The sequence below is a fragment of the Ursus arctos genome, unplaced genomic scaffold, assembly GCF_023065955.2.
Source record: "Ursus arctos isolate Adak ecotype North America unplaced genomic scaffold, UrsArc2.0 scaffold_13, whole genome shotgun sequence".
Classification (NCBI taxonomy): domain Eukaryota; kingdom Metazoa; phylum Chordata; class Mammalia; order Carnivora; family Ursidae; genus Ursus; species Ursus arctos.
In genome coordinates this window covers 57,194,847-57,214,793 of record NW_026622797.1, presented here as the reverse complement: position 1 = coordinate 57,214,793, position 19,947 = coordinate 57,194,847, and the positions used below count along the sequence as shown (strand labels likewise).

The window sequence follows — 19,947 nt, the reverse complement described above, 5'->3', positions numbered from 1 at the left end:
TCTTTCCTGTAGCTTAATTGTAAGAATACAGTATATAATACACATAACATACAAACATATGTGTTAATAGACTGTTTATGTTATTGGTAAGGCTTCCAGTCAACAACAGGCAATTAGTAGTTGAGTTTCTGGAAAGTCAAAGGTTTTACATGGATTTCTGACTATGGGTGGGAAGGGGAGGAATCGGTGTCCCGAACCCCGCAATGTCTAAGGGTCAACTGTATATATAAATACAATTGTTACTCCTGTTTTCAGGTGACAATTCTCTAGATTCAAATTTAAATTTGAATTTTTAAAATTAAATTTAAAATCAAATTTTAAATGTTTCATGGAAGTCTGGATGATATCCGAACGCACAAAGAATATTAGAAATTTAGAAAAAAGCCTTTTCATTAAAAAGACATTTTAAGAAATTACTAAAATGTCTTTTTAAAGAAATCACAGATGATGATTAAAATAATGATGATAAAAGGCATTTTGCATTTAATATATGGAATATATTTTTGAGAAAGAATCATTTGGAATAAGATTCTAACAAAATATTATAAGAAAAAATGTATGGGTTTTGGATTAACTTTTAAAAATTTATTTATGTATTTATTTTCAGGATCAAACTCTGTTTATTCTACATTGGAATGACAACAATAGTAACAAAAACAAAGGCATAGTTAATAATAACAATACTAATTATAGTGAACACTCAATAGTGCTTACTCGTTTTTTTTTTTTTTAAAGATTTTATTTATTTATTCGACAGAGATAGAGGGGAGCGAGAGAGGGAACAAAAGCAGGGGAAGTGGGAGAGGAAGAAGCAGGCTCATAGTGGAGGAGCCTGATGTGGGACTCGATCCCATAACACCAGGATCACACCCTGAGCCGAAGGCAGACGCTTAACCGCTGTGCCACCCAGGCGCCCCTCGTTTTTTTTTTTTTTTTTTTTTATTCAACTTCCTTAACATATAGTGTAGTACCGGTTTCAGAAGCAGAATTTAGTGATCCATCAGCACCCACTGCTCATCCCAACAAGTGCCCTCCTTAACCCCCATCACTCATTTAGCCCATCCCCCTACTCATACCTCCCCTCCAGCACTCCTCAGTTTGTTCCCTATACTTAAGAGTCTCTTATGGTTTGCCACCCTGTTTTTATCTTATTTTTATTTTTCCTACCCTTCCCCTATGTTCATCTGTTGTTTCTTAAATTCCACACAAGTGAAATCATGATATTTCTCTCCCTGACTGACTTCTTTTGCTTAGCATAATACACTATAGTTCCATCCATGTCATTGCAAATGGCAAGACTTCATTCTTTTTGATGGCTGAGTAATATTCCTGTGTGTGTGTGTGTGTGTGTGTGTGTGTGTGTGTGTGGCACACACGCACACATCTTCTTTAACCATTCATCTGTCGATGGACATCTGGGCTCTTTCTATATTTTGCCAATTGTGGACATGACCACTAAAAACATTGAGGCGCGTTTGTCCCTTCAAATCACTACTTTTGTATCCTTTGGATAAATACCAAAGTGCAACTGCTGGGTCGCAAGGTAGTTCTATTTTTAACTTTTTGAGAAACCTCCATGCTGTTTTCCAGAGCGGTTGCACTAGTTTGCATTCCCACCAACAGTGCAAGAGGATTCCCCTTTCTCCTCACCAACTGACTTGTTATTTTTAGCCATTCTGACAAGTGGGAGCTGGTTTCTTATTGTGGTTTTGGTTTGTATTTCTCTGGTGATGAGTGATGTTGAGCACTTTTTCATGTGTCTGTTAGCCATTTGTATGTCTTCTTTGGAGAAATGTCTTCAGGTCTTCTGCCCATTTCTTAACTGGATTATTTATTTTTTGGGTGTTGAGCTTAATGAGTTCTTCATAGATTTTGAATACTAGCCCTTTATCCAATATTTCATTTGCAAATATCTTCTCCTGTTCTGTTGGTTGACTTTTAGTTTTATTGATTGTTTCCTTTGCTACGCAGAAGTTTTTTAAGCTTGATGAGGTTCCAATAGTTTATTTTTGCTTTTGTTCCCCTTGCCTCTGGAGACATGTCTCGTAAGAGGCTGCTGTGGCAGAGGTCAAAGAAGTTGCTGCCTGTTTTCTCCTCTAGGATTTTGATGGTTTCCTGTCTTACATTTAAGTCATTCATTTTGAAATTATTTTTATGTGTGGTGTAAGAAAGTGGTCCAGTTAGAGACTATCTTTTTTCCATTGGATATTCTTTCCTGCTTTGACCATATAGTTGTGGGTCCATTTCTGGGTTCTCTATTCTGTTCCATTGGTCTATGTGTCTGATTTGTGCCAGTACCATACTGTGTTGATGATTACAGCTTTGTAATACAGCTTGAAGTCTGGGATTGTCATGCTTCCCGCTTTTATTCTCCTTCTCAACATTACTTCGGTTATTTGGGATCTTTCCTAGCTCCATACAAATTTTAGAATTATTTTTTCTAGTTCTGTGAAAAATGCTGGTGTTATTTTTATCAAGACTGCATTAAATGTGCAGATTGCTTTGGGTAGTATATACATTTTAACAATATTTGTTCTTCCAATCATGAGCATGTAATGTTTTTCCACTTGTGTCTTCTACGATTTCTTTCATAAGTGTCCTATAGTTTTTAGCGTACAGATCTTTTACCTCTTTGGTTAGGTTTATTCCTAGGTATCTTATGGTTTTTGGTGTGGATTAACTTTTAAAAGAGCAGTTCAATTTTTAAAATATGCTTTGTACATTCAATGCTAGGAAAAGAAAATCAGTGCTTTTGAAATATAAATAAATTCAATAAAAAAAATATGAGGATATTGGATTTTACCTGCAGTAATGACAGATAACCAAAGCTGGGGTATGAATCTCTGCAGATAATTATAAAATACTTGGCTGTTTTAAGTAACAGGACAGCACCAGAAAGTGGTAAAAATAGAGAAAGTCTAACATCAAAACTACAAAGAAAGGGGTAAGAATTACCAGCTTGCAAATTACTGACCTAAGAGTATGACCCCACACCCACTTCTATAGGTGCAAAAAAGAGGGTAGGAAAAACCACAGCCTCACCGGCAAAATGTGCCAGAAATCAGAGTTCAGAGCTAGGATTCAGAACTGAAAAAGCAGCTTGAAAATTAAAGTGAAAAGCCCAGCAATGTGGGAACCTCCCAAAGTCAGAGTGAAAACTAATATATTTATCGGTGAAAACCCAAGAGTCCCATGCAAAAAAGCTGGCTGACACCAGAACAAAAATCTACTCTGAACAAGATACAGCCACACAGAACCAAATCTATGAGTTTGAGGCTTTTCCTAAAAGAGTGGATTTCCCAAACATGTACAGCTCTAGTGGCTGAACTTAGTAATTAGAGTAGCTTAAGGTGTCAGTTGATGGAGTGAGTTCAGGACATGCTAACCCAAAGAATCACTATAAAAGAGAACACTACCACTAATAAGAGACTCATATGCCTTCAATGGGATAAAACATAAGTTGGAAATTACCACATTAACTTTAGCCAAAGTAATTAATGAAGACCTCACATATTAATCTTTTTTTTTTTTTTTAAAGATTTCATTTATTTATTTGTCAGTGAGAGACAGAGACAGAGACAGAGAGGGAACACAAGCAGGGGGAGCAGCAGGCAGAGGGAGAAGGGGGCTCCTTGCTCAATGGGGACTCGATCCCAGGACCCTAGGATCATGACCTGGGCCAAAGGCAGACGCTTATCTGACTGAGCCACCCAGGTGTCCCTAGTCTGGTTTTTAAAATCTAACCATATATCACAGTTAGGCAATATAAGCTAAAATTCATAGTGACAGAATAATAAAAATATTAGCTTACTACTCAGTGTTATCACTGATAAAATATTTAACAAAATAATGTATTCTTTATTTAAAAACACATCAAAATTCTTTTATATTATCTCAGAATTAAAATTTTTCAATTAAAAGACCTAAACTAATAGTAGTAGAAGTACATTATACATTTTAAAATTAATTTTGGAGCTGAAAATCTGAAGGAACGGAAAGGTCAAGCTCCTAATGAGCCATTACCTGAACTTATAAATATGTAGTAAAAATTCAAATGTTTGCTCTACCACTGATCATTTTCAGCAGTTAAAAATCTATTTATGCTAACAAAATAAGTAAACCTGAGATTTTGTTATAATGTAAATGGGAAAACAAAAAGTTCTACATATCTTAAATATAAAAACTATGTTGTTGGCTCTACTAAGTTTTTCCTTCTGCTACCTCTTTCTGAAATACAAAGCTATTTGTCAAATTATAGATTTTTAAAAAACTGTCAGTGACAGACTCTAAAACATTAACATACTCCCCTACATTATTTCATAAAATAAAAAGGATATTAAAAATAACCAGAGTCACATCCTGATCACTGCCTTTTATCTAACTACAACTGAAATAGGGATCTGATCGTCAAATAAATCTTCAAACTCTAATAGAATTTTTTTTTCTTGGCTGTTGTTCATAAGACTGTAATGAATATGGGATCTTTGAGACCCTAATTTCATTTCTTCTGGATATATACCAGGAGTAGAATTGCTGGATCATATGGTAGCTCTATTTTTAATTTTCTGAGGAACCTCCATGTTGTTTTCCAGTGACAGCATCAATTTACATTCCCACCAACAGTACACAAGGGTTCCCTTTTCTCCACGTTTGCCAGCACTTCTTGTCTCTTTTCTTTTTGATAATAGTCATTCTAACAAGTGTGAGGGGATATCTCATTGTTCTGATTTGCATTTCCTTGCTGATTAGTCATGCTGAACATCTTCACATATACCTACTGTCCATTTGTATGTCTCCTTTGGAAAAATGTCTATTCACTTCCTCTGCCCGTTTTTGTTTGTTTTTTCTAGTTCCACTGAGAAATAACTCACATACATTACTGTATAAGTTTAAGGTGCACAATATGATGACTTGATTTACATACACTGTGAAATGATTATCATGCTAGGTTTAGTTAACATCCATCATCTTATATAAATACAATAAAAAAAATTCTCCTTGTGATGAGAACTCTTCGGATCTCCTCTCTTAAGACCTTTCCTACATATCATACAGCAGAGTTAGTTACACTCATCATGGTGCACATTATAGACCTAGTTCTTACTTATCTCATAACTGGAAGTGTGTACCTTTTGACTAGCTTTCTCCAACTGCCCATTCCCCAACCGCTGACTTTAAACTCTAATAGTATTAATTACATATCAGGTATAAGGCTTAAAATACACATTTAATAACCAGCAAGGACAGGCAACTATGTACCAGAAAAGAGGTTGGCAAAGATGCCAGGCTGATCAGCCAGCATATTCCCTTATTCCCACTCCAGTCCACCGCTGAGGCTGGATTTTCCCATTAATATTTGGTTATCCATTATTGTACTTTTTCAAAGCATTATGAACATTACCTTACTTACATGTTCCATCCAATGATAATCTAGTTGCAGCTCTAATATAGTTTTTTGTCTATTCAGTCATAATTTAAGATCCTTGTAGGCAGGAACTGTATCTTAAATATCTTTGTTGTCATGCATTTCATCCAATATAGTGCTATATACAGTGTGTGATTTAATAACTTCCTATTTGATAAAAAAAGAATGACTAAAAATTTTTATTATATGTTAAGCAATCCTTATGGAATAGTTTAGAATACTAGTCAGATCATTTAAGGATCTATATATTTTCCTGCTCTTAAAATTGAAGTCTGGTCTTATCCACATTCTCATTCTCTACTGTTTTAAAAGAACAACATTTACTATCAATGAACTTGAAATTTATACCAGGCATCTAACAATACTTAAGACACAGCAGGAATCACAGAAGTTAGAAGGGATAAAATTGGACAAAGCACCAGCAAAAACCTCTTTTGTAGAGGTAATATGTGATTACAAATAAAAGAATTTCATTACATTACATTTGTATTGTGTTTAACCGGAAAAAAAAAATGTTACTAAAGAAAAAATCTAAGTATACAACATACCTGAGTTCGTAAAATTTCATTTTTTGACAACTGCATATCCCCAGTCAGTTCTTTCACAACGATGCCCAGTGGCTCTAGACGTTTGCTGAAGTAATTTGTCATTTCAGCTGCCAAGGCTTTCATTGGAGCAACATATACAATCTGTGCCAAGGAAACACGACCTTGATGAATGAGCAAAAACCGGAAGTCATTTGTTTCACAGCATTCAACATAAGTCACAATTTATTGTGAAATATAATTGTAGCCACTAAGAGTAAAAAATCCTAATAGTGGTATCTGCAAAGTACTTCTCTTTCTTAGGTAGGTGTGCGCAGCTGAAAGGACAATGGCGTTTGTTTATACAGCCTCATCACTTTGAACATTGGTTCTGCTTCAAAGCTAAATGTATTTTCACAGTGTTTCACAGGGGTAATAGGATTTTCATAACACAAATAGGGACTGCCTTACTAGTAAGAGAGTAAATCGAGCAGCAATCTTTACATGACATCATGAATAATAGCCTTAAAAATTTCCAGATTTCATGTAACATGTACAACTACAAATGATTTTAATTTTTACGATTTAAAAAGTTGTGGTCTGTCTTGTTAATTTCCTACCTTAAATTCATTCTTTTTGATAACACCTTGTTGAAAATGCTGGCGTATTTCATGTAAAACTGTAAGCATTGCAATGTTGGTCTTTCCAGCCCCAGTAGGGGCACAAATCAGCATATTCTCATTGGTGTTGTAGGCAGTCTCAAACACGATTGACTGGATTCTATTGAGTCTCCTCATTCCTTTAAAAGCCAGCTGTCCAATCTAAAGAGAGAGAGAGAGAGAAAACAAAACATGACTCACTATAAACGATAATGTGAAGGACCCATACAAAATACTAAATGCAAACATTTACTACTTTTGATTTAAAAAAAAAAAAGACGACTAATTTGTTCAGTCTCTCAATATATCCAACATTTGAACCAAAGTGTGAAGTTGAGAACTCACAACTACAATACGATTCTAATGCATTTAGGAGTTGCATACTCACTAAATTTGAAAACATGATAATGATACTATATACCTGTATCTTTGTGCACGAGAGGATTGGTTCATATATATTTATCTGGCCCACTGGATTGAAACTAAAGATTCAGTTTTATTACTTTTTGTATTATCCTAATACCTAACCAAATACCAGCAACATCATAGGCCTCTAAATAAATGTTTATTTACTGATAAACCAATTAAATAAGGGAAAAAATCTTTAAGAAGATATGCATTTTACACATAGTATCCTCCAAAGAAACAGTAACCTGGATCTAACCAAAATATGTAGCAGTTCGGAAACAACCTATACTCAGCCCTGAATAAGAAACTTGTTTATTTTGTTCTTCAAGGTTATAGTTCAAGGAAGAAGCAAACTAAAGCATTAGAAGAATATACTGACAAACCCAGTACATACTGAGGTCTATCACATTCTATTCAACAATCATTTACTGACCACTTATAAATACACTAAGGACTTATGTCAGTATAAATATTCATTTTCCTAACAAAAGTTAGAGAGTATCTAAAATGATCCTTAAAATGTATTAGCTTGTGGCTTACAGGGGAAAAATTGTATCATTTTAGTTTTCTATAATAAAGACAGGACTCAGGTGCTGAGGTATTTGAAGGGAGAGAGATGAACTAAGAAGAATGCCATTTCAGGTGAAAGAAACAGAATATTAGAAAAATACCTGGGGGCACCTGGGTGGCTCAGTCAGTTAAGCATCTGCATTGGGCTCAGGTCATGATCCCAGGGTCCCTGCTCGGCAGGGAGCCTGCCTCTCCCTCTCCCTCTGCCCCCCTCTCCCTGCTCGTGCTCTCTCTTGCCACCACTCGAATATCCCTCACAAAGCATGTTCCACATCATAAACTGTGTCATAGCCATGGGGTTAAAAATAAAACAATTTATATGAATATTTTATTTAACATCTTTGAGTATCCATTAGATAATTAAATAATTTCAGATAATTAGGGTTTTTTTTCATTTAATGGTCTTTACTTACTGTTTGCATGTGTATAAAACCATTTTCAGTAATCATTCTAAAACAGATGACTTTGGGCCTTCTTAATAGGATATATTAAAGAAAATCACACTTTTCATTCACGGCTGGGATCATCATCTGCTCACTTGGCAAATATTTATTGTGCAACATTTATTTATTGTTTAAATGGTCAAAAAGATACAATTTTTAATAAAAGTAGGAGAGAAAAAATACACATTCAGATTATTTCAAACACTGATATGAATTAACAGATTATTTCAAACAGGGATATGAATTAATTTTTAATACATGCTATAAATGTGAACCTAAATGCCATTTTGGACAAATCTATCACAATGAGGGTTCTGTGACCTGAAACTTCTACAGCACAGCCCCCTTCCCCTCCCACATCCTTTTCTTTTATTTAGCCACACCCTTAAGTACACCCTTAGGACATAACATCCTTGATGTGCCTCCAGAGATAGGACTATGATGCACATTTATTCTTAAACATTCTCCTCTTGGACTGCCCCCTGCACAGACTCCCAGTCTCTAGGGCTATAAAAGCAAGTCTCAAAGGAAATGCGGTTGTAGAGATCTACTCCTCTTGCAGCTGCCCAAGACACACTTCTATCTCTAAGTCCCCTTAATAAGCCATTTCTTGTCAAGCTGGACTTGTCGGCCTTTATCTTTGGTCTTAGAGCTCCTACGGCCTTTGGAGGTCATTTCACATATACCTCCCTTTCAAGGAACAGTGTAATACAGAGGAAGAGGGCATTAACAGTTAGGAAAGGGAGATAGGAGTCATGGAGAAAATGTAAGTCATGGTAAATAGCTTGAATTTTTATTCACAATACAAAAGAAGGTCTCTACATGACTTTAAGTAGAGGTATGACAAATATATTTTTTAAAGGTCTACTTGGCTACCATGCGAAGAACAGACTGGGAAACAGTAGACAACTATGCTAATAGTACAGACGGAGGATGATGCTGGTTTATATTACACGAGTGCAGGTGCAGCTAACAGGATTCAATAACGACTTAAATGTGAGAGAGTGGGTTAAAACAAAAAAAGATATATCAAAGACGATGGCTTTCCCTTAAGTAGATGGCTGGCAGTTCTACTGATGCTATATAAGGAAGATTAAGAGGACAGACTGAGAGAGGAAAAGAAAAAAACACTATATTTTAAGAACTTATTATCTGTCCAAATAGAAATTTCAAACAGGCAATTGCATCTGACTTTGGAGGTCAACAGAAAAGTCAAGGATTTTTTTTAAGAAACTCATTTTCAGGGGGCGCCTGGGTGGCTCAGCTGGTTAAGCATCTGCCTTCAGCTCAGGTCATGACCCCAGAGTCTGAGGATCAAGCCCCGTGTCAGGCTCCCTGCTCAGCCTGCTCCTCCCTCTCCCTCTGCAACCCCCCGACTTATGCATTTTCTCTCTCTCAAATAAATAAAGTCTTAAAAAAAAACACAACACTTCGTTTTCAGAGAGTTACGGTGACTTTCCCAAGGTTTCACATTAGTAGCAAACATAAAATAAAATGTCACATTACACTTCAATAATAAAAATTCAAAAAGGAAATGTAAACCATAAATGTAAATTTTAACTTTCCAGCAGAAACATTAAAAAGTTTTTAAAAATTGAAATTAATTTTACAAAAATTTTATTTAACCAAATGTATCTAAAATATTCTTCTTAATACATAATAAAAATTATTTTTCTTTTTATATAACAAGTCTGAGAAATAAGTGTATTTTACACTTAAAGCACATCTCAATCCAGACGAGCCATATTTCTTTTTTTTTTTTTGGTTTTAAATTTTTTAAAAATAAAATACAGTTGACATATATTAGTTTCAGGTGTACAACATACTGATTTCATAATTCTATACATTACAACATGCTTACCATGATAGGTGTAGTCACCTATCATGTGACCATACAAAATTATTATAATCTTACTATGTTCCCTATGCTGTACTTTCATCTCTGTGACTTACTTATTTTATATAACTGGAAGTATATATATAATCTTAATCCCTTTCCCCTATTTTGCCTATCCTTCCACCCCTACCTCCCTCAAGACTGTTCAACAGCACATGTAGCTGGTGGCTAGTGTACAAAACAGTGCAGCTCTAGAAAGCACCCAACTAACTTATATAATGTTTTAAAATTGATAAATATATTGTCATAACATAGCAGACTAAATTGCAGGAAAAGCTCTTAGGACAGCATACAAAATCCTTAACGTGGTCTCAAAGGCCCTGCCAAATTTGAGGGTCATGGAATCAGATGAACTACATCGAGGATGATTTGGGGAACAGAAAGAACAGTAGTTTTATCTGACCTCTTATTCTTAATAAAATCATCCTTAGTAAGCAAAGAAACAAAAAAACAAGTAATCATTTGTTGCATGTGTTAAAGACTGGAATTAATATTCTTTTCCAACATTGACTAAATCACTAATACTTAATTCTATATTCCAACCCAAAGTCTACAACAGTTAGGTCTAAACATGCATCTTATACTAAACTTAAGTCCCAACTGAACCCTATTACTCGCCTTTATTAAAGGTTGACAAGAACTTCACCTGATCAAACAAAAACTACTTACAGTCTCTAAAGTGCTAAATGATAAATATAAGGAGTTATTTCCCTCTAGAATATGAGAGTACTAGGGCACCTGGGTGGCACAGTCGGTTAAGCGTCTGACTCAGGTTATGATCTCAGGGTCTTGCGATTGAACCCCATGTCAGGCTCCATGCTCGGCATGGAGTCTGCTTGAGATTCTCTCTCTCCCTTCCCTCTGCCCCTCCCGCTCATGCTCTCTCTCTCTCTGAAAGATAAATAAATCTCTAAAAAAAAATATGAGAGTACTAAGGGCTGGGAATTATGTTTTTCATATTCATCTTCCTAATACCTACCATAGTATCTGGCACAATGAAAATATTCAGTGATTATTTTTTCCTGTACTTGTTTCCGTTGAGTCATTCTAATTAAACAATTATCATCTGTGAGCTGCATCACTGATGAATTTTCATAAATTAAGCAATATTTAAGACACTCCATGTTAAGCACAATGACTAACTCCAGAACAGGAGCTGGGTATATATTATTCTGCTAACATTATTTAAGTGTGATAAATGTTTTCTATCAGATATCATAAATATTAGCCAAACTATCTTTTTTTTCTACATTCGTTCACTGTGGCTTCCAGTGAAACTAGAAATTACTTTGGACATCAGCCCCTGATACATTTGCTCTGGGGGAAAAAAAAGGCAGTGTTTTGAAACATACTTTTTACATTTTTATAATCTTCTTGACACTAAGATAGCATTACAAACTCTAAAAATAATCAAATACGTAGCATCTCATAGAATTTCACAACTTATGAAGAATACATAAAAATTATGGTCAGAAATATTTAATATTCTATCTTTACTGTTTATCCTCAAGAAATCATTTATCCGGGGCGCCTGGGTGGCACAGCGGTTAAGCGTCTGCCTTCGGCTCAGGGCGTGATCCCGGCGTTGTGGGATCGAGCCCCACATCAGGCTCCTCTGCTGTGATCCTGCTTCTTCCTCTCCCACTCCCCCTGCCTGTGTTCCCTCTCTCGCTGGCTGTCTCTATCTCTGTTGAATAAATAAATAAAATCTTTAAAAAAAAAAAAAAAGAAATCATTTATCCTCAAGAAATTGCTTGACTGACTTATACCCAATCCAAGAAAAATTTTATACCTATATTTTTACATATTTGTATCTTTTTATGTAGCTATAGCAATATGATATATATGCTATTATTTTAAAATATCATAACCTCTGAGTCCAAAGATAACAAAACATCATTTCTGAGAGACTTTCTAAAAATCAGTAAAAACTATGATTCTTTCTTTATTTTAGCCACAAGAGAACTATAGGGAATTCTTAGGAGACTATACAGTCCAGCTAGGGATCCCCCTACTACATATAACAAAGTTGGTCAACTAAACTCCAGGTCAGTGTATTTCACACAAAAGGTTACCCTCCACTAGTGGGTTATGAAACCAATTTAGTGGATTGTGATCAGCATTCTGAAAGAACAGAAAAGGAAAAAAAGTGCAGCATATTACATATGATAAGGGCAAATACTGTTACATAAAATTTTTTTTGTGTTTGGGTGATTGAATCAAAATGTGAAATAACAGTTTGAAAACAAATGTTATAAACATTTTCCAATGAACACAAGAGCATTCTTTCAAAATATGACATTTCATTTTGGGAACACAGCAATCTTTCTCTCACAAATGTATATAATCTTGGGCTTAGAAATTCTACTTTTTAAAAAAAGCATCCTTGCACACATGCAAAACTGTGCACTTCTAAGATTACTAATCACAAAATTATCTGTGGTACCGAATGTCATCAATAAAGCGAATAAAGTATGGCACATCAATACAATGGAATTCTATGAGGCCATAAAAAAACTCTATGCAGGGGCGCCTGGGTGGCACAGCGGTTAAGCGTCTGCCTTAGGCTCAGGGCGTGATCCCGGCATTATGGGATCGAGCCCCACATCAGGCTCCTCCACTATGAGCCTGCTTCTTCCTCTCCCACTCCCCCTGCTTGTCTTCCTTCTCTAGCTGGCTGTCTCTAACTCCGTCAAATAAATAAATAAAATCTTTAAAAAAACAAAACAAAACTCTATGCTGAGAAAAGAAAACCTCTGTGCAGAATAAGAACATTTCCTATTCTGAAAATATCTTGTTATGGTGCGAAACAGCATTTAATATGCTATTTTTTATTTACATTTGGTGGGGGTGAGAAGAAGGGAATAAGAATCTATATTTGTAATTGTTTTTAAAGATTTAAGATGAATATATAAAATCTAAACATAGTGGTTATTAAAGAAGGAAGTAGGGATCTGGGCAGATGAAGAACAGAGATAAAACAGGAGATTTTTCACTATTTAAAGGTTTCTACTTTTTGAAACATGATAATACCTATGCAAAAAGAGACACAAAAAGAGATACAAGTGACTTCTTTAAAAAATGGGAAATTAAAGAAGTATCTAATTAAATAGAGAAGCCTAAGTGAGTTCTTCTGTATTTCAAAAATATTTCATGTTAAAAAGTTCTCATTATTCCTACAATTTTACCCTCCAGAGACAAAAAGATAAATTGAGTTACTCTTCTAAAGACTCTTCAAATTATTTTAAATCATGTATCCCTCCACTCACTCTCCTCCTTGACACCTATTTTTGATCATAATATACCTAGCTACTTAAAGGCATCTCTGACAAGTTTAGGAATAGAAGAAAAAGCAGGTTCTTCTTCTTACCTCCAATACCTGTTACATTAGGCCTGTGGCTTCACCTAAGACTCTATGGTTGCATCACAGAATGAGACTGCTGTTAAATGCAAAACTTAAACTCTATTTCCTGCCATCATCTAAAATGTACCCTCCCATTCATTCAATGTATATTGAACACTAACTATGAAGTCTCAAGCTATGAGGACTTTTTCTCTGTCCTCAACAACACATGGTGCAGCAGGTGAATCTGGATTACAAGGAGCCTGTTACTTGGTCCCCAACTATACATCTACTACTACACACCTCCATACCCTAACCTTTAGAAAAAACAGAGAAGACTTGACATGCTACTTCACTGAATATGACAATCCCAAACTAGATGCTCTGTGTCAAGGTCAGTAAACTAACACGATATAACACAAATACTAAAATGTTATCTTCAATGATCTTGGATCACGAATACATAAGAAGATATATTCCTTATTATTTAAGTTGGTAATTGTTCATTAATCCACTTAATAATAGTAATAGCTAGCATTTCTATTGATCACATAATATGTGATCAATATGGCTTTGTTTTAAATGTTTTAAGGGGATGACTTCATTTAACACCCAAAGTAACACCATGACATAGGTCTTTTTACTGTCCTTATTTTATTTTATTTTTTTAAATTTCTTCAAGTTTTTATTTAAATTCCAGTTAGTTAACATACAGTGTAATATTAGTTTCAGGTGTAGACTTTAGTGATTTATCACTAAAATACAACACCCAGTGCTCATCACTACAAGTGCCTGTCCTTATTTTAAAGATGGGGACACTGGGTGAAGAAGGTTTGAAGAATCAGCCCAAGGATAAATGGCCAGTAAACAGCAACTAGAGCAAAGACTGGAACTAAGGTATCTAATACCAAAGTCCAAATTTAAAAATCCAAGTTAAAAACTTAGAAGGTTTACTAATTTCATTACTTTACACTTTTATTTGTTATGCTGATTTTTTAATGAAGTTAATTTTATAAAAATAAAAATGTAAAGTCAATGAACATACTGACCATATTAATAATTGAATAAAAGCAAATAGAATAAGATGTTTCATTAAGCTGAGTGTTTACAATTTTCAAAAAACTGATTATTCTTGGTAATATTTATATCTTCGTATGCATTACATACATCACTTGTAAATGATTAAGATTAATAAATTTGCATATATTTAACCTAAAAATCCCACTTCTAAAAATTTAGCCAAGTTAAACTAACTGAACAAAAATGCTAGGTAAATAAGCACAAAGATATTTGCTACAACCACATTCACAAGAAAAAACAGAAGTTGAATGTCCACAAATAATGGGTTGGGATAAGTAATTCATATTACATTCTTCATGAATTATAGTAGTTAAACAGAATGAAGAAGATATTTGTGCTTACAGGAAACTGTATCCAAAAGAAAAGAAAAAAAAAAGCATGCCACAGAACAGTAACATAATTAAATATTTGTTAATATATAAAAAAAATATGGAAAGATATATATCAAACTGCTTCACTGGAGTTGGGATTATAATAAAACTTTCACTTTCTGTTTTATAATTGTAAATATTACTTTTTAGATATTGCTTTTTTTGTAGTGAACAGATTTTATACTCAGCCCCACAAAAATGCTTTTATTTAAATAAAATTTATCTTAATAAACAAAAGAGGAAGATGTACTCAATACTGTCTTAATGCATTAAAAATAACATAATTTGTTTCTTAATAGATAGAAATACAAATGTTTTTATGCTAATACAAATTAACTGATTCACCCTTTTTCATTATCTCATATAAAGAGTCCAACATCTTTACCAAACACCAAATTTCCAATTTGTACTCCCACCCTGAAAATGCACTGAACAATTACTGAATTCTGCTAATTAAGAGAAAAGAAAGTCTATGGCCAGTTTCTCTTTACTGGAGATTCGTGCATTTTAATGTTTCATAATAATTCATTTTGAACCAGACAATCTGGGTAGAGGAAATTAAATCTTAACAACAAAAGGCCTCAGGAGAGTAATCTACTATTAAATCTTTGAAGGAAGTGAGATTGTAAGATTTTGTGAAAATCAGGTAAGTTATTACATATGACAAAAAGCCATTAGAAATCATAATGCATAATTCATAATCCTTCCATATTATTTATCTGAATGCATTTACATCATTAAAATAGTAACTGGAAATACTTAATACGCCCTTAGTATCAATTCCTGAAAATTCTTTCATTCTGAAAATACTCCATCTAAGAAGCATAATAAAAAAAACAAATAAAAAATAAGCCCAACTAAATAGATGAGTCTTCTAAATATACTCCACTACATGATCACAAAATGATAAATAAGACGCTATTAACGTCCTTGAAGAGAAAAAGAAAAACAAGGACAGAATGACAAACAATAGCAATACCACATTTAATGAGAACTTAAGGTACAATGGGTGTCAGAGAGGTGTACTAACCTCTTCTTGGAGGGGGAAGTTAGATTCCTTGTTCCTGAGTTGGAGCTAAGGCTTGAATACTAGGGAAAACTGAAGAAAAAGTTCTCAAGAGGCAATTTTAAGACCAACAAAACCCTGGCTGCACATAACAAGCTCCACTGATAAACTCTTGAGACTGCACATTTGGGTGTCTATCAGCACACTCTTAACAACAATCTAGCATGTCAGATGTCATCTGAAGTGACACCAAAATGCTGTGCCAACAGTCACATTCACAGCACACAAGAAGACAGTAAAAGTGACCTCAGTTAGGGGTTTGATCTGTGTAGGTTGGGTTTGCTTGTCGTTAGAACTCATTACCATAATGAGACAGGGCTGATTTCACAAAACCAGTATTATAATTAAGTACACACACTTCAGAGGCTTAAAGCAGAAGAAAAATTGAAGGTTAAGAATCTGGTATTTTCTATTTGGTTAATATATTAGTTTCACAAGGGAGATGAACTCATACTGACATGTACCTAAGTCTCCCTCCAGGATATCAGTATAAGTGTTATAGCTTAAAAATATAGGACACCGTTATTTATTTGGTATTACTAACAGTCATTTTGGGGGGGTGCCTAGGTGGCTCAGTCGTTAAGCATCTGCCTTTGGCTCAGGTCATGATCCCAGGGTCCTGGGGTTCAGTCCCCTGTTGGGCTCCCTGCTCAGTGGGGAGCCTGCTTCTTCCTCTCCCACTCCCTCTGCTTGTGTTCCCTCTCTCGCTGTCTCTCTCTCTGTCAGATAAAATCTTAAAAAAAAAAAAAAAGCAGTCATTTTGGTCCAAACTGAGGGACCTGCCGTCTAATAAACAGCTGCACTTCTAATCATTGCAATAAAATAGAAGCACAACAGTCTCTGTCAAATTCTGTTGAATCCTACAAAGAAAATGTCATTTTCAGATTCTTGGCTGATATTTATGGTAATAACTGGTTTCAGCTCTGAGTTTAACCTTTAAGTTATTTCCACTAGCTTACTTGGAACCTTCAGAAGGGATAAATATTTTGGCACTTACATGGTTAAGCTCAATGTTATAGATATTAAATTATGGGTAATTTCTTAATTTCAATTTTCTTACAGTATATATGACTTTAAACTTTCCAAAACTAATTAAAGCAAGGATGTCACTTTAAACTTACATCTTCTTAAACAAGAAAATTTCATCATTAATAGAATCCTCAGATGAATTGGTCTGAGTGATACAAGATTACTTCCACTTGCATTTAATCTCACAATACTGGAATAACTTAGTTTGATTTCAAGTCAAGAATTCATTCAATATAAATAATAACAACTTAGCAAAAGCATGTATTATATAACAAAAGTGTTAATGACTTATTTAGAGTGGTCAGTTTAGTGTGTGTGTATGTGTGTATTTCAATGCTTAAGAACATACTTGGTATTGACTTCCTGAAGATCAGAAATTTTCAAAATACCTATTTAAATTGGTACCTTTTAAAATTTCTAACATTTTAAATACACAATGTAACATCATTAACTCATTTCTAGAAAATGGAAGATCTGATAATTATTTTATTTATTGGAGAAACAAGCACTAAAGTGGATTTATAAATTACTTCCTTAAGCTGAAATTTACTACTTGTTTCTCCACATGATATCTGAAGCTCACACAGAAGGGTTCCAAATACATTGAACACACCACTCAAAAGAATAGGGAAAGGATTTAGTTGAAGACTGCCAGAGAGGCACTCAGTTGAGGGTATGCTGAGGAAGCCAGGGCTTGGGGAAGAGGCTCCTCATACTTGGGGTAGGGAGTGTGCATGCTCTTTAAAATGACATTTTCAGAACTCAACCCTTGAGGTTTTCATTCAATTGTCTAGGGTGGGAATGGTAATTTGTACATTTCTTAATAGCACCCCAAGTGATTATCAAGCACAAGCAAGACTGAGAACTGTTACCCTAACTTTCCCTACCCACCTCCCAACACAGTGACTAGGTTTTCTTAGTCATCTGTTCTTTAATAATTTAACATAACCTACTCTGGAAAAAAACAAAGTACATTTTACTGAGAAAAACTTTTGTTTGAAACATGTATATCAAGTTGAAGGCATACATTTAGTAAGGGGGGTCCCTAAAAGAAAAAATGTTTTGCTTGAACCTCCTGAATAGTATGCAGAGATTTAAAAGGATAAGCAAAACATTTCAAGGAAGAAATCATAACACTTATGTAATAAAACATGATGATTATGTAGATTGCTTAAGAATACATTGAGATTTCTTTATACAATGATTTCCCCCAATATATTTAAATTATCCCAACATATATAATTATTATTTTCATATAACTCTGAAATTTATCAACAATGTAACAGTTTATTAAGAATGTAAAAACAGGGCACCTGGGTGGCTTAGTTGGTTAAATGTCCAACTCTTGGTTTTGGCTCAGGTCATGATCTCGGGGTCCTGAGACCGAGCCCCACATCAGGCTCCCCGCTCAGCGGGGAGTCTGCTTCCCCTCTCCCTCTGTCCCTCCCCACACTATTGCATACGCTCTCTCTCTCTCTAAAATAAGTAAATAAATCTTTTTTTTTTTTTAATTTAAAAGGCAAGGTAGCCTATGTTTAGTCACTGAAATTTGCACCATTGGATGAAATTTAAACTTGTTCTCTCTAAACTTGCTTGCAGGGTTTACACAAGGGAATTAAGTTTAGAAAATGCAATACGTGGTACCTAATAAAATGAAAAGTATTAACTAAAGAAATATAAGTCACTTTGCTTTATCTTTATTAATTAAAACTGTCTCCTACACTACTTCAGCATTCAACTTTGAGGAATTTTGAAGAGTTATTTATACCAAAATAATTCCACCTATCAACATCTCTTAATAGAAAGACTCAAAGTGTACTCCTTCCAGATAAAACAGCAAAACTCAGCTATCGATGTGAGAACAGTTTATATAAGTATTACTTAGGCTGGGAATTAACTGATCACCTAAAATGTATCAGACACACCGCCACACTGTGTGTTGACTCACATAATCTTCAGAATAAATAGTCTGATGAGATAACTGAAATTTAGAGGTGCTATGTAATCTGATACACATCACAAAACATGCCAATGGTGAAGAGTGGAATTTAACCTCAGTTCTCCTTGCCTAACTGGATAAATTTCATTTAAAGGCAGGATCATAATTCTAAACTGCTTTGTGCCCATCATACCTCCTAGCACAATGCCTTGTATCAATCAGGGAACTCAAATGATTACTGATGACTGATAACCAATCCATGCATATTTCCAGAGGAAAATAATGAAAATCTATAAATAGCAAAACACAATCATATCAAATATTTCTGTTTATTATTGTGGTCTGTGTATTGTGGTCTGTGTAACCACAATACATAGATAGATATATTGGAAGATATGGACTAAGTCTATTTCTAAAGCAATTTGAAATTCTCACATTACAAGTTAAAATCATCTATTTTTCAGACTTCTGAATTCATTTGAGTTCTAAAATTATCATTCTTGGGACAGCAAAATATGTTTTAGGCTTTTAATCTCTCTTCTAATTTCTTGCCATAAAATCAATAAAGTGTATGTTATAAAGAAAGTTCTGTTAGATTACTCCTAGCTAGAGGCACAGATGTTAGTTATAACTCTCTCTCGTTAGCAGGGTTTTTTTTTTTTCAAGCAGCTGATGCCCTTTTCCTAGTTAGCAGTTTGCAAGTGTTCCCAGTAGACTTTATAATACTACGATCCTGAAGAACTTCAGGTCAGAGAGACAAAATTAATTCTTCTTTATAAGGAAAAATATAGATAGAATTTCCCTTCAAATGAGACCTAGCTGTTTCATATAGTTGAACTACAGAGCATTTTCATAACAAGTAAACATTACTTTTTAATCATATAATTTAAATAATTGCTGAGAGTCACAAATAAATAAAAATATTTTATTTATAACTTTACAAGAAAGCTATCTAATATATCACATTTATACACACTGAACCCTTACTGACCTCCAAAACAGAAGATAATATAGTCCATCAAAAGCATGCTTTTCACACAGAGCAGAGTACTTCAAAATCCCTAATTACCTTTGAGAATAAGCTGAGAAATTTTTAAGGTTTTCCTTACAGTTTTCCATAGTAATACGTCACATAATACTCTAATCATAAAATAGTGGCCTGACAGTGACCAAGTTTTTAAAATAGAAATACC

The 19,947-nt window shown here is 34.4% G+C and overlaps 1 protein-coding gene across 7 annotated transcripts in view; it reads right to left on the bottom strand.

Moving 5' to 3' along the window:
• ASCC3 (activating signal cointegrator 1 complex subunit 3) overlaps positions 1–19,947 on the bottom strand; it is a 317,566-nt gene that overhangs the window by 223,926 nt on the left and 73,693 nt on the right. For all 7 annotated transcript variants that reach the window (XM_026511731.4, XM_048225883.2, XM_048225882.2 and 4 more), the window contains 2 exons: positions 6,570–6,770; positions 5,974–6,114 (listed from right to left, as the gene is read on the bottom strand). In XM_026511731.4, the coding sequence (XP_026367516.2) occupies positions 5,974–6,114; positions 6,570–6,770 (342 nt within the window). The remainder of the gene's footprint in view (positions 1–5,973; positions 6,115–6,569; positions 6,771–19,947) is intronic.